The sequence below is a fragment of the Leptosomus discolor genome, unplaced genomic scaffold (assembly GCF_034619465.1).
Source record: "Leptosomus discolor isolate bLepDis1 unplaced genomic scaffold, bLepDis1.hap2 HAP2_SCAFFOLD_138, whole genome shotgun sequence".
NCBI lineage: Eukaryota > Metazoa > Chordata > Aves > Leptosomiformes > Leptosomidae > Leptosomus > Leptosomus discolor.
In genome coordinates this window covers 31526-46450 of record NW_028237968.1, presented here as the reverse complement: position 1 = coordinate 46450, position 14925 = coordinate 31526, and the positions used below count along the sequence as shown (strand labels likewise).

The 14925-nt window shown below is 59.1% G+C and overlaps 1 gene segment (V, D, J or C); it reads right to left on the bottom strand.

Annotated features, from left to right (window-relative positions):
* Positions 1 to 10765: 10765 nt before the first annotated feature.
* Positions 10766 to 14513, bottom strand: LOC104354807 (Ig alpha-1 chain C region-like). The segment is given in 5 exon segments: positions 10766 to 11151; positions 12026 to 12343; positions 12993 to 13316; positions 13872 to 14159; positions 14510 to 14513. Coding segments are annotated over 5 exon segments (1320 nt in total).
* Between the last annotated feature and the right edge of the window lie 412 nt (positions 14514 to 14925).

The window sequence follows — 14925 nt, the reverse complement described above, 5'->3', positions numbered from 1 at the left end:
CAGACTTGAATGGATGGATGGGGAGATACCAGATGGATGGACACCATGATGGATGGATGGAAACACCAGGCGCGATGGCGGGCTGGCTGGGTGTCACCCGATGTGACGCACGGACACCCACCACGGCCCTTCCCCTCCTCTCTTCCCGCCCCCCCCCCCAGCCTGCTCCGGCGCCGCGCTCCCACCCCACCTCTCCATCACCCCACCCTCCTACGCCGACCTTCTCGCCGGCCCCGCCGTGGCCTCCTGCCTCCTCCAGGGCTGGCGCCTCGAAGGCTCCACCCTCGCCTGGCGCGACGACCGGCCGGGGCCACCGCCGGGTCCCCCCGACACCCACCCCAACGGCACCCAGAGCCTCCGCCTCACCCGCCCCGTCACCCTCCAGCAGTGGTTGGGGGGCCACGCGCTGGGCTGCGACGCCCACGTCCCCTGTCACCCCCGCCTCGCCCGGGAGCTCCGCCTGGGGCCCGCAGGTGAGTGGGGGCCCTTGGGGGGCGGGGAGGGGGACACGTAGGGGTCCGCTCGGGGCTGTAGGGGGCCTTGGGGGACTGTAGGGGGCTATAGGGGGCCGGGGGGGGGGCTTTAGGGGGCTGTAGGGGGCCGGGGGGGGGGCTGTAGGGGGCTATAGGGGGCCGGGGGGGGGGGCTTTAGGGGGCTGTAGGGGGCCGGGGGGGGGGGGCTGTAGGGGGCTATAGGGGGCCGGGGGGGGGCTGTAGGGGGCTGTAGGGGGCAGTAGGGGGGTATAGGAGGCCGTGAGGGGCTGTAGGGGGCCTTGGAGGACTGTAGGGGACTGGGGGGGCGCTGTAGGGTGTGGTAGGGGGCTATAGGGGGCTGTGGAGGGCTGTGGAGGGCTATAAGGGGCCGGGGGGGGCTGTAGGGAGCTATAGGGGGCGGTAGGGGGGGGTATAGGGGACCGTGGGGGGCTGTGGGGGGCTATAAGGGGCCGGGGGGGGGGTCTGTAGGGGGCCGTATGGGACTGTAGGGGGCTGTAGGGGGCCGTAGGGCGCTGTGGGGGGCTGTAGGGGGCTGTAGGGGGCTGTATGAGACCGCTTGGGCTTGTAGGGGGCTCTAGGGGGGTGTAGGGGGCCAGAGGGGGCTGTAGGGGGCGTAGGGAGCCGTGGGGGGTGTAGGGGGTGGTAGGGGGCAGTAGGGGGCTATAGGGGAATGTATAGGACCACTCGGGCCTGTAGGGGGCTCCAGGGGGTGTAGGGGGCCAGAGCAGGCTGTAGGCAGCCATAGGGGGCTGTATGGGACTGCTTGGGCCTGTAGGGGTGTGTAGGGGGACATAGGAGGCCGTATGGGACTGCTTGGGGCTATAGGGGTCTGTAGGGGGCCATATGGGCCTGCTCGGGGCTATAGGGGGACTTATGGGACCACTCAGGTCTATAGGGGGCTGGGGGGGGCTGAGGGGGGCTGTATGGGGCTGCTCGGGGCTATAGGGGGCTGTAGGGAGCTGTATGGGATTGCTTGGGCCTATAGGAGGCTGTAGGGGGCTGTAGGGAGCCATGGGGGTCTGTATGGGGCTGCTCAGGGCTATAGGGGGCTGTAGGTGTCTGTGGGGGTCTGTATGGGGCTGCTCAGGGCTATAGGGGGCTGTAGGGGGCTGTATGGGACTGCTTGGGGCTACAGGGGTCTGTAGGGGGCCATAGGGGACTGCTCAGGGCTATAGGGGGCTGTATGGGACCACTCAGGTCTATATAGGGGCTGTAGGGGGCTGTGGGGGGCTGTATGGGGCTGCTCAGGGCTATAGGGGACTGTAGGGGGCTGTATGGGCCTGCTTAGGGCTATAGGGGGCCTTATGGGATCACTCAGGCCTATAGGGGGCTATAGGGGGCTGTAGGGGACTATAGGGGGCTATAGGGGGCTATAGGGGGCTACAGTGTTGCCTGGGGCTGTGTGGAGTTGCCCAGGCCCCTATGGGGTGCTCAGGACCCTATAGCCTTGCCCAGGGCCATATAGGGTCCCAGCGGGACCTGCAGCTCAAGGGGGTGGGGGGGGTGTGTGTGTGTCCCTCCCCCGCAGCCGGTCCCAGGAAACCACCCAACGTCACCGTCACCCGCGTCCCCCCCGGCGCCACCCGCGGGGGTCTCCTCCTCTGCGACGTCACCGGCTTCGCCCCTCCAGACATCCACGTCCGGTGGGTGGGGGGGCGGGACATCCCCGCCCGCACCGAAACGGGGCCCGTCACCGGCCGGGAGGTCTTCTCCATCCTCAGCGTCCTCCGGTTGGAGAAGGGCGAGGAAGGGAGGGGCTACGTCTGCGTGGTGCAACACCCGGCCCTGAGGGACCCCCTGAACGGCACCGAAGGGGACGGTGAGGAGCGCCGCGGCTTTTGGGGGGGGGGGGGGGTCTGTGTGCGAGACGAGGCGGAGGGGGAGGTGGTTTGGAGATGTCCACCACGGTGAAGCCGAGAAAACTCAACAAGAACCCAGCGTTATCCAGCAGGGATTCTTTACCGCGGCGCCGGGCAGCGCGGGGGATGGCTCCTTCCACCCCTGCGCGCCCAAGCGTTGGGATTCTGGCCTCGTATTTCCAGCTTGCACGGTTATTCATTCCATTCCTAAGAAAAGGGTGGGTTGTTCGCAGTATTCCCAGGAATTTGTTAACGTAAGTTCCTCCCGCAGTCCGCCCAAGTTACGCCCCCCGCCGGGGGTCCTTGGTGGTCGTTGGGGATGAAGGTCCGCGTCTTCCTCCTGGTTGAACTTTTGAACTTGTCCTGTGGCGCCTGCCCTGCCCCAGCCTGGGGCTTTCCCAAACTGCAGAACCAGCTCTTGCTCGCTGCCCTCTCTATCCCTCCTGCTCAGTCCTTTGGGTTCCTTGAGCCCCACGGTCTGACGGGAGGATTCCACCCGGTGTCCTTCGCTGGGCGGATTCTGCTTCGTTCTGACCTTTGAAGTGTGGGTCAGTCAGCAATGGAGACACGTCGGAACGAATCGGCCTCCCTCCCTGTCTCTAAAGGCGGGGCAGCAGTTCTTTGCTAAAAGACAGGTTTCTAAACCCTAGTTTTCTAAAATCCAGCTTTCTAAAAGCTCCTTAGCCATTCTTTATTACAACTGACCTCCCCGCTGAGGCGCGGCGCGGCGCCGTTGGCTTGGTTTGGGGGCGCTGCTCTTGTCCTGCTTGGGGTGGCCTCTCCAGCAGGCTGAGGATCTCCATGCCAAGCCCACCAGAGCCACGATTTGCTCTTTGGAGGAGCAAGGGAGCTCCCCAGGATGGTGTTTTGGGGCGCTGCTCTTGTCCTACATGGCTTGGCATCTCCAGTAGGTTGGGTTTCCACCTCCAACTGGGTTGGGTTCCCCTTCCCAAGCCCACCAGCGCCATGATTTGCTCTTTGGAGGAGCAAGGGAGCCCCCCAGGATGGTGTTCTGGGGCGCTGCTCTTGTCCTACATGGCTTGACATCTCCAGTAGGTTGGGTTTCCACCTCCAACTGGGTTGGGTTCCCACCTCCAACTGGGTTGGGTTCCCCTTCCCAAGCCCACCAGCGCCATGATTTGCTCTTTGGAGGAGCAAGGGAGCTCCCCAGGATGGTGTTTTGGGGCGCTGCTCTTGTCCTACATGCCTTGGCCTCTCCAGCGGGTTGGGTTTCCACCTCCAATGGGGTTGGGTTCCCCTTCCCAAGCCCACCAGCACCACCAGTTGCTCTTTGGAGGAGCAAGGGAGCCCCCCAGGATGGTGTTTTGGGGCGCTGCTCTTGTCCTACATGGCTTGGCCTCTCCAGTGGGTTGGGTTTCCACCTCCAATGGGTTGAGCACCTCCATGCCAAGCCCACCGCCGCCATCACCCACCCAGCACCCTCTGCTCCTTCAACCACTCCTCGCCCTCTGCTTTCGCAGGTTCTCCCGAGGCGTCCCCCACCCCGCGGACGCAGGAGGAGCCCTCACCCCACCATGGTGAGCCCCACCCTTTGCTCGTCCCCTCCCCACCCCTTTCAAGCCACTTTTGGGGCCAGGAGAAGGGGCTTCAACCCCTCACCACCCCCCTCAATGCCCCATTTTCCCCCTCCACCTCCCATTTTCAGGTTCTCCCCCATCTCCATCTTCCTCCCTGCACCTGCCTTCGTTCCACGAGCTCTTCCTCCAAGGGGAGGCCAACCTGACCTGCGCCTCCTCCTTGGCCAACGCCACCGTCACTTGGGCGGCGGGGGGGCGGCCGGCGGACCCCGAGGCGGTGAAGACGGCGGCCGGCGAGGCGATGGGGACGCGGAGCTGGTTACGGGTCAGCCTGGGGGACTGGAACGCGACGGCCAACTTCTCCTGCCGGGTGCGGGGCGGCGTGGAGGAGAAGCAGCTGGAGATCAGCCGGAGGATGGGTGAGGAGCTGGTGGGGGTGGTGGGGTCTGGCGGTGGGGTCTACCGGTGGGGCAACGCTGCCAAAAAGCCCCGCCATTGTGCAAAAAGCTTCGTAACGCAGCGAAAAATACGCGCAACGTGGCGAAAATACGCTCTCAAGGCTGCGAAAACGCTCGTGAGGCTGCGAAAGGTGCCCGTGAGGCGGCAAAAAAGACCTGCAACGCGGCCAAAAAATGCTTGCAACGCTGCAAAACTACTTGCAAGGCTGAAAAACTACTTGCAAGGCTGCAAGAAGTACTTGCAAGGCTGCAAAAAGTGCTCGCAAGGCTGCAAAAATACCCAAAAAGCTGCCCAAAAAGTCTTGCAGTGTTGCCAAATGTACTTGCAAGGCTGTTAAAAAAACCTGCAAGGCTGCCAGAAACAGCAGCAAGGCTGCAAAAATACTCTCGAGGCTGCAAAAAGACCTGCAAGGCTGCAAAAAGTACCTAAAACGCCGCCAAAAAAGACCCGCAACGCTGCAAAAATGACTTGCGAGGCTGCAAAAAAACATTTTAACGCGGCAAAAAAGAATTGCAATGCTGCAAAAAAACATCCACCAGGCTGCAAAAAAGTTTGCAAGGCTGCCAAATATTTGCAAGGCTGCAAAAGATACTTGCAAGGCTGCAGAAATGCCTAAAACGCTGCCAAGGGAGACTTGCACGGCTGCCAAAACCGCTTGCGAGGCTGCAAAACGAGTTGCAAGGCTGCGAGAAATGCTCACAGCGTTGCAAAAAAACACCCGCCAGGCTGCAAAAAACAATTGCCACGCTGCAAAAATACTCCCAAGGCTGCAAAAATCGCTTGCGAGGCCGTAAAAATACCTAAAATGCTGCCAAAAAAGACTTGCAATGGCGTAAAAATACTCGCAAGTCTGCCAAAAAAAAAAGGCTTCGAGGCTGCAAAATCGCTTGCAAGGCTGTAAAAAATAGGGGAAGGCTGCAAAAATACCGAAAGTGCTGGAAAAAACACCCAAAACGCTGGAAAAAATAGTCCCAGGGCTGCAAAAAATGACTTGAAGGCTGCAAAATATGCTCGTGCGGCTGCAAAAAAATCCTTCGAGGCGGCAAAACCGCCTTGGGAGGCTGCAAAATCACCTGAAACGCTGCAAAAATGCCTTGCCACGCCGCAAAAAACGCCTGGCAAAGCTGCAAAATGACTCGTCGGGCTACCGAATCGCTCGCCAGGCGGCAAAAAACACTCAGCGACGTTGCCGAACCGCCTCGGGAGGCTGCAAAAGTACCCCAAGCGCCCCCCAGACCGGCTTGAAGGCTGCCGAAACGCTTTGCGGCGGTGTGAAAATCCTCACGAGGCCGCGGAAAATACCCCGCGGCCGCACGAATGTCCTCGGGAGGCGGCGAAACGGCCCAAAAACGCTGCCCAAAAAAGGGGCCTGGCGCCGCGTCGGCGAGCCCGGCACCGCCGCCAGCTCGTCCCTCCCGCGTCCCGCAGGTCCCTGGAAGCCGCCGAGCCTCCACGTGCTGCCGTCGGCCCCCGGCGAGGCCTGCGCCGGCCGCGACTTCACCCTCTTCTGCCTCGTGCGGGATTTCTACCCGCCGGAAATCGCCACGTGGTGGCGCCGGGGCGCGGCGGGCGGCCCGGCCACCGAAGAGTCCTCTTGCGACCACGTCGCTCAACGGTGCTCCTTGGTGGTGGCCTTGGACGTGCCGTGGGGCGAGTGGGTGGGCGGCACCTCCTACACCTGCTCGGCCGCCCACATCTCCAGCGGCAAGGTGGTGGAGAAGGCGGTGGACGCCCGCGCCGGTAGGAAGGGCGGGGGTGGTTTAACGGGCGGGGGGAGGGGGGGGGTGTGTGAGAGGGGGCGGGGCTTGACGGGGCCGCCGCCTTCCCGCAGACCCCTGGGATTGCGGCGGGTTGCGCTTCGTGCCTTGCGGCCTCTTGGGCGACGGCGACGACCTGGAGCCGGAGGAGGACGGGAGCGCCTGGACCACCATCTCCACCTTCGTGGTGCTCTTCCTCCTCCTCATCTTCTACAGCGGCTTCGTCACCTTCATCAAGGTAAAGCGGTGGGGGGCGGGTTGCCTGGCTACCGGCTGGGTTGCCCGGCTAAGAGTTGAGTTGCCCAGCTGTGGATTGGGTTGCCTGGTCATGGGTTGGGTTCCCCATCCTTGGGTTGGTTTGCCCAGCCACAGGTTAGGTTGCCCATCTTTGAGTTGGGTTGCCCAGCCTTGGATTGTGTTGCCTGGCCACAGGTTGGGTTGGGTTGCCCATCCATGGGTTGGGTTGCCCGGCTATGGGTTGTGTTGCCCAGCCACGGGTTGGGTTGGTTGGGTTGCCCGTCCATGAGTTGGGTTGCCTGGTCATGAGTTGGGTTGCCCAGCCTTGGGTTGGGTTGCCCGGCCTTGGGTTGGGTTGCCCAGCCTTCGGTTGGGTTGGTTGGGTTGCCCGTCCATGGGTTGGGTTGCCCGGCCTTGGGTTGGGTTGCCCAGCCTTGGGTTGGGTTGCCCGGCCTTGGGTTGGGTTGCCCAGCCTTGGGTTGGGTTGGTTGGGTTGCCCGGCCTTGGGTTGGGTTGCCCGGCCTTGGGTTGGGTTGCCTGCCTACAGGTTGGGTTGCCCAGCCTTGTCCCTCCCCGTCGCCCCCCACCCCCCCTCACAACCCCTTTCCCCTCCCCCCAGGTGAAATGAGGCCCCCAACCCCCCCTCCCCCCACCCTCCGCCATCGCCTCCACCCGCAGCAGCCGAAGACGCCGCGAAAAGCCCCAAAACAAGGAGAAAACCACCCAAAAAAAGTCCTCAACATCCAACTTTATTCCCAAACTTCCCATCTCCACGTGGCGGGGGGGGGGGGCAAATTGCCAATAAAGCACCTTTTTTCCTCATTTCCACCTTGTTTTTTTGGTTCTCACGGGAACGGAGCGTTTTGGGGTGAAAAACAGCTATTTAGGGAGCAGCTTTGTTGTTTTTTTTTTAACTCTCCCGGCACTGACTCAGAAGGAGAATGGCAGCTTTGGTAAACAGGACACATCTGGCTCCCCCCCCCCCCCCCCCCAATCCAGATGTTCGCGGTCGAGTTTTGGCTTTGAACCGGTGGCTGCTCCAAAAATGACTCAAATAGCCCCAAAAAAACCCTCGACCGAAAGGAGGGAGGAGAAATGAAACAAGTTTTTACAGTAAACAGAATTTCAAGGTTTTTGGGGGTTTGGGGCCAAAAGGTGAAATTTGAGGTCCTCTGGCACGTAGGGGAGGCGAAGGGTTGGGGCGACAAAATGGGGATAAATCAGGGAGTTTTGGGGGTGATCAGAAAATGGGGTTATTTCATGGGAAAATGGGGTTTTTTTTGAAGCTTGATGGGAATTTGGGGGGGATGAACGAAGGTGAAATGGGCTGATTTCGTGGGAAAAGGGGGTTTTCACCGCTTGGTGCGAATTGGTGTGATGAATCAATGTGAAATGGGCTGATTTCAAGGGAAAATGGGGGTTTTGGCAGCTTGCTGGGGATTTGGGTGATGAACCAGCACAAAATGGGCTGATTTCAAGGGAAAATGGGGGGGGTTTGGTAGATGGTTGGGATTTGGGGTGATAAACCGACACAAAATGGCTGATTTCAAGGGAAAATGAGGGGTTTAGGCAGCTTGCTGGGGATTTGGGTGATGAACCAGCACAAAATGGGCTGATTTCAAGGGAAAACGGATTTTACTTGCAGCTTGATGGGAGTTGGGGTGATGAACCAGCACAAAATGGGCTGATTTCAAGGGAAAATGGGGGGGTTTTGGTAGATGGTTGGGATTTGGGGTGATAAACCGACACAAAATGGCTGATTTCAAGGGAAAATGAGGGGTTTAGGCAGCTTGATGGGGATTTGGGTGATGAACCAGCACAAAATGGGCTCATTTCAAGGGAAAATGGGGTTTTCTTGCAGCTTGGTGGAACTGGGGTAATGGAGCAGCACAAAATGGCTGATTTCAAGGGAAAACGTTTTTTTTTGGCAGCTTGATGGGGATTTGGGGTGATGGACCAACACAAAAGGGGCTGATTTCAAGTGAAAATGGAGTCTTCTTGCAGCTTGATGGGAATTGGGGTGATGGAGCAGCGCAAAATGGGCTGATTTCAAGGGAAAATGGGGGGTTTTTTGCAGCCTGATGGGGATTTGGGGTGATAAACCAACGTAAAGCACGTTCATTCCAAGGGAAAATGGGGGGTTTTGGTAGATTGATGGGAACTGAGGTGACGAACCAGCACAAAATGGGCTGATGTCGGCAGAAAATGCTGGTTTTTTGCAGCCTGATGGGAATCGGGGTGCGACGCGCCGATGAAACGGGCTGATTTCCCGGGAAAATGGTTTTTTTTTTTTCCAGGCACTGGAAATGGCCTGAAGTTCATTTTATTCCTTAAATCTTCCCCAAAAAAGCCGCTGAACCACCGCGGCTGTGGGGGGAAGGGAGGGGACAACCCAAGGCCGTGGGTCTTCACCCCCCCCCCCCGTGGCTGTCACATGACCTGGGGGAGACAACGAGGCTTAATTAATCGGCCTTGATGACTCATCGAGGAGCCGCTCGCCCGCGCCGTTACCTTGAAGAGGGTGACGCCGGTGCTGTAGCAGAGGCTGAGGAAGAAGAGGACGATGAAGGTCACGGCCGTCCAGAGGTCGACGGTGTCTTCCTCCGCCCCCGGCAACATCTCCTCGCCCACCATCACCACGACGCCATCTGGGGAGGGAAGGAGGGGGTGGGGGAGGAGAGGAGGTGGTCAGTGCGGGGGGCTGGGGGTGGAGATCCCCTTCACGGCCCAACACCAAAAGGATTTGTGGCACGAGCGGCGAAAAAACCCTTTTTCACCCATTTTCTACCCAATCCGCGCCCAAAAACCTCCTACAAACAGAAAGGTGCAGGGGTTTTTGGTGCGCACGGCAAAAAAAAAACCATTTTTACCCATTTTCACCCATGTTCTACCCAATCCTCACACAAAATTCTCCTGAAAGCAGAAGGGCTGTGACGATTTTTGGGGTGCACAGCCAAAAAACCCCTTTTTCACCTATTTTCCACCCATTTCTCACCCAAAATTCTCCTAAAAGCCAAAGGGCCAAGAGGATTTTTGGTGCAAGCAGCAAAAAAAACCCTTTTCACCCATTTTCTACCCAATCTTTGTCCAAAAATCTCCTACAAGGAAAGCAGCCAAGAGGATTTTTGGTGCGTTCAGCAAAAAAAACCCCGTTTTCACCTGTTTTTTACCCAATCCTCACCCAAAAACCTCCTACAAACAGAAGGGTGCAGGATTTTTTGGTGCATGCAGCAAAAAACCTCATTTTTACCCATTTTCACCCATTCTCCACCCAATCCTGGCCCAAAATTCTCCTACAAGTAGAAGGGCTACGAGGATTTTTGGTGCAAGCAGCAGAAAAATCCCATTTTCACCCATTTTCTACCCAATTCTTCCCTGAAATCCTGCTGCAAAGCAAAGCGGTGCAGGCTTTTTAGTGTACACAGCCAAAAAAACCCATTTTCTACCCAAATCTCATCCAAAATTGTCCTACAAGCAGAAAAGCCAGGAGGATTTTTGGTGCAAGCAGCAAAATACCCGTTTTCACCCATTTTCCACCCAATCCTTGCGCAAAAACTTGCTGTAAGAAAATGGCGCCCAGGATTTTTTGGTGCAAGCAGCAAAAAAAACCCCATTTTCACCCATTTTCTACCCAAAACTCTTCTAAAAGCAAAAGGTCCACAAGGATCTTTAGTACATGCAGCCAGAAAACCCCATTTTCACCTGTTTTCTACCCAGTCCTCGCCCAAAACCCTCCCACAAGCCAAGCGGCCATGATGATTTTTGGTGCGTGCAGCCAAAAGTCCTTTTCCCGGCCGTTTTTCACCCAAACACCCCACACCCCGTGGAGAACCCTCATTGCTTCTCCTCGAACCTCCTCGTTGGGTGAGTTTGCTTGATTCTTGGGGCAAAACCTGCTGTTTTGGGGGGATTTGCCTGCTTTTGGAGGACGAGGAGGTCTCCTGCCCCACCACCTCCCCACCCTTCACCTTCTCAAGGTGAAGCCACCTCAGACCATCACCCAACGGAGCAAGGGTGACTTCCCACCACCCCCTGCTCAAGCCAGGAGTTGAAGACGACCCCAACCATGACCATCCCACCCGTCGGCGCTGAAGACCACGCATTGGCGCTGAAGACCACCCAACCGTTGGTGCTGAAGACCACCCAACCGCTGGTGCTGAAGACCACCCATTGGTGCTGAAGACCACCCAAACATTGGCGCTGAAGACCACCCAACCATTGGCACTGAAGACCACCCAACCCATTGGCGCTGAGGACTACCCGTTGACGCTGAAGACCACCCCCCACCCATTGCATCACGATACAGGTGGATATTTTTGGGCTGGGGGAGGGGTTTTTTTTGGGTCTTTTTTTTTTTTATTCGGATGCGGAATTACAGCCCCCGCGTGTCCCCACCCCACCCCACCCCACCCTGGTCAAGCTCAGTAGCAGGTGACGTCAGAGTCGGCGAGGATGACCGAGACGTTGACGGTGGTGGGTTTACCGAGGTTCTTGTCCAAAGTCTTCTGCACGAAGTGGAGCGGGATGCCGTCATGGCCGACCACGCAAGCGAAGGAGTCGCCGCGTTGCCAATCGCTCGCCGGCACGGTCAACATGCTGTAGAGCGTGAAGGCGTCTCCATCGGCTTGAGGTCCGAAGGTGGAGATGCTGCTGGGGGACACGGGGCGGTCTTCTTGGGTCCAGGTGACCAAGATGTCCCTGGGGCGGAAGCCCAAGGCCAGGCAGGTCAAGGTGGCCATTTCCTGCTGGGCCAACTCCTCAGCCGATGGAGGGAAGACGTAGACGGACGGTGCCTTCACCGAGACGGCTGTGGGCGCAAGAGAAGGTCAAGGGTGGTGGGAGGTCCTCCCGGTTGGGCAGAGCCTTCCAGTTAGACTGGCTGCTTCCGGTAGACCAGCCCGCTGGGCTTGCCCAGTTGGCTAGACCCTTCCAGTTGGCTAGACCCTTCCAGTAGGCCAGCCTAGATGGCTCACCCAGTTGGCTAGACCCTTCCAGTTGGCTAGACCCTTCCAGTAGATCGGCCCAGTTGACTCTTCCAGTTGGCTAGACCCTTCCAGTAGACTGGCCCCGTTGGCTCTCCCAGTTGGCTAGACCCTTCCAGTTGGCTAGACCCTTCCAGTAGGCCGGCCCAGTTGACTCTTCCAGTTGGCTAGACCCTTCCAGTAGACTGGCCCCGTTGGCTCTCCCAGTTGGCTAGACCCTTCCAGTTGGCTAGACCCTTCCAGTAGGCCGGCCCAGTTGGCTCACCCAGTTGGCTAGACACTTCCAGTTGGCTAGACCCTTCCAGTTGGCTAGGCCCTTCCAGTTGGCTAGACCCTTCCAGTAGACCGGCCCAGTTGACTCTTCCAGTTGGCTAGACCCTTCCAGTAGACTGGCCCCGTTGGCTCTCCCAGTTGGCTAGACCCTTCCAGTTGGCTAGACCCTTCCAGTAGGCCGGCCCAGTTGGCTCACCCAGTTGGCTAGACACTTCCAGTTGGCTAGACCCTTCCAGTTGGCTAGATCCTTCCAGTTGGCTAGACCCTTCCAGTAGACCCTCCCAGTTGGCCTCACCAGTGGAGAAGACCCTTCCAGTGGACAACTTCCTTCCAGTAGACCAAACCCTTCCAGTAGACCCTCCCAGTTGACCTCTCCAGTGGAGAAGACCCTTCCGCTGGGACAGGAGAGAAGGTGTGGGCGCCTACCTAGATCTTTCTTGGTGGACCTCTGGATGGGTTCACCGATCTCGGGGATGAAGACGGAGCAGGTGAAGGTCTCGCCCGAGTTCCACTCGTCGGCGCAGAGGTTCAGGACGCTGGTGGCACGGTAGAGGCCGTTCTCCAACTTCTCTGGTGACTCCGTAACCCCGTCCAACGCCCCACCCGTACTCCGGCCCCAGGTGAACTTGACGTTGTTGGAAGACTTCAGGTTGGTGGCCACGCAGGTGAGGTTGGCGTTCTGGCTGAGGTAGAGGTCCTCCAAGGACGGGGGGATGATCGTGACCTCCACCGACAGTTGATCTGCTCGGGGTGGGGGGGAGGGAGCGGCGTTGAGCGGGTGGACGTTGACTTTTTCGGAGGTTTTTTAGCCCAACCAGATGGTTCGTCCATCAACTCCTCCATCTCTAGGTCCTTCAACCACCTGCCCACCTCCCAGCCCTTCCTCCCAACCTTCCATCCAGCCATCTCGACCTTCTCCATCCCATCAACCAGGTGGTTTTCTATCAGCCAACTGTCCTTCCAGGCAACCAACCCATCTAGGTGTCCACCAAGGTCCATCTAGGTGTCCACCAAGCCATCACACAAGCCTGGGATCAACACCAACCCATCTAGGTGTCCACCAAGCTCTACCTAGGTGTCCACCAAGACGTCACGCAAGGCTGGGAGCAACGCCAACCCATCCGGGAGTCCACTGAGATCTTTTAGGTGTCCATCAAGACCCATCTAGGTGTCCACCAAGCCACCACGCAAGGCTGGGAGACACGCCGACGTCCATCTAGGTGTCCACCAAACCACCACGCAACCATCCACCCCGCCGCATCTACGCATCCCACAGCCGCCCAACCACCTGTCCCGTCCCTGCTCTCCGTGGAGCCAACCAGCCACCCCAAACCTTCTCCACCTTCCACCCATCCACGGCCTCCAAGCCACCAGGGCTTCCTCAACCCCTCACCTGTGCAGAAGGTGCTGATGTCGGCGACGATGGGGACCTTCAGCGAGGGGGAGGTCACTTTGCAGGAGAAGGTGGCCCCGAGGTCCCAGCTCTGCCGGCTGACATAGACCTGGCTGGTCAATACGGCCTGGTTGGTGGAGCACTTGTCACATGTGGTGACCTCCTGCTGCAGGGCCTGCTCCTCGCCGTTGATCAGCCATTGCACCGTGGCATCGGCAGCGGCCTTCCCTTCCACCAGGCAGAGCAGGAGGACGTTTTCAGAAGGTTGGTCCTGGTTGGGGTCACTCAGGAGCTTGACCACCGGTGGGGGAACGTGACAAACATCTGCAGAGCGATGAGATCAGGGAGAAGAGGTGACCAGGGCATTATGGGATCAACACCAACCCATCTAGGTGGCCACCAAGCTCCACCAAGATGTCACCAAGACCCACCTAGGTGTCCACCAAGCCCCCACACAGGCCTGGGATCAACACCAACCCATCTAGGTGTCCACCAAGCTCCATCTCGGTGTCCACCAAGACATCACACAAGGCTGGGATCAAAGTCAACACATCTAGATGTCCACCAACATCCATCTAGGTGTCCACCAAGCCACCATGCAAGCCTGGGGTCAACGGCAACCCACCTAGGTGTCCACCAACATCTATCTAGGTGTTCACCAAGATGTCGTGTGAGGCTGGGATCAACCCCAACTCATCTAGGTGTCCACCTAGGTGTCCACCAAGCCACCATGCAAGCCTGGGGTCAACGCCAACCCCTCTAGGTGTCCACCAATGTCCACCTAGGTGGCCACCAAGATGTCAGACAAGGCTGGGACCAACCCCAACCCACCCAGTTGTCCCCCACCCCACCGCGCGAGCCTGGGCGCCCTCCCCTCACCTGTGATGTCCTTCACGACGTTGGTATTGGTGGTGTTGTGCTGCACCCTACACTGGAAGGTGGTGTCCTCCACGCTGGTGGCCGGGACGGTGATGAGGTCAGTGATGGTGTAGAAGCTGTTGTTGCTCTGGATGACCGGGAAGAGCTGGCTCTCTCCTGCCGTGGCGGGAAGCCACTGGATTTCCACCGGCTGGGGGAAGTAGTCGGTGACCAAACAGCCGAAGGTCACCGTGTCGTCGCAGCCGTTGCAGGAGACCAGCGGGAAGACGGAAGGTTGGTGGGCCTTGACTAGAAACGAGGAGAAACGGTGTTAATGGGGGGGGGGGGATGTGGACACCCCCCCCCCCCCCCCCCCCCCCGCACTGTCACCACCATCACCATCGTCACCATCATTGTGGTGGCCCAGGAGGACCCTGGTGGTAGCGGTGGAGGGGGGCGGGGGAGGGAAGCGGCGGCGCCGAAAGGCCGCGACCCGAAGGGGGAAGTTCACCGGGGCGCGAGAACTTCCTCCTAGACTTGGTTCTCACCCCAAAAACCGAGCCTAACCCCCCACCACCACCACCCTGTGACATCACCCGTATGCCGTGGGGATCCCCCCCCCGCCCCTCCCCGCCACCCCAACCCCGGCACCCACCCACCCATTTCGGCACGCGGCGGCTCCGCCGGTGAGTGGCTTTGCCAAGCGGGGGCTTAGGCTGGGTTTTAGGCAAACCCCTTCGTGGAGTTTGGGGGCAGCTCTGCTTCAGGGGGGGAACGACGCGGGGCTGGTGTAATATTAAGCCCAGCTTAAACCTGGCGTCGCTCAGGCAGAGCTGGAGGAGGAGCGTCGTGAGCCAAGCTCAGAGCTGGGCTTGCCTGGGCGGACTTGGGGCTGAGCTGGGCTTGCAGGGCTCTAGGGCTTGATTAGAGGAGGTTAAGGCCGAGCTGGGCTTGCATGGATCAAAGCTGGGCTTATTTAGAAGAGCTCAAAGCTGGGCTTTTCTAGGTGGGCTTGAAGCCAAGCTTGGCTTGCACATCTTTAGGGCTTGCCTAGAAAAGGTTAAGGCTGAGCTGG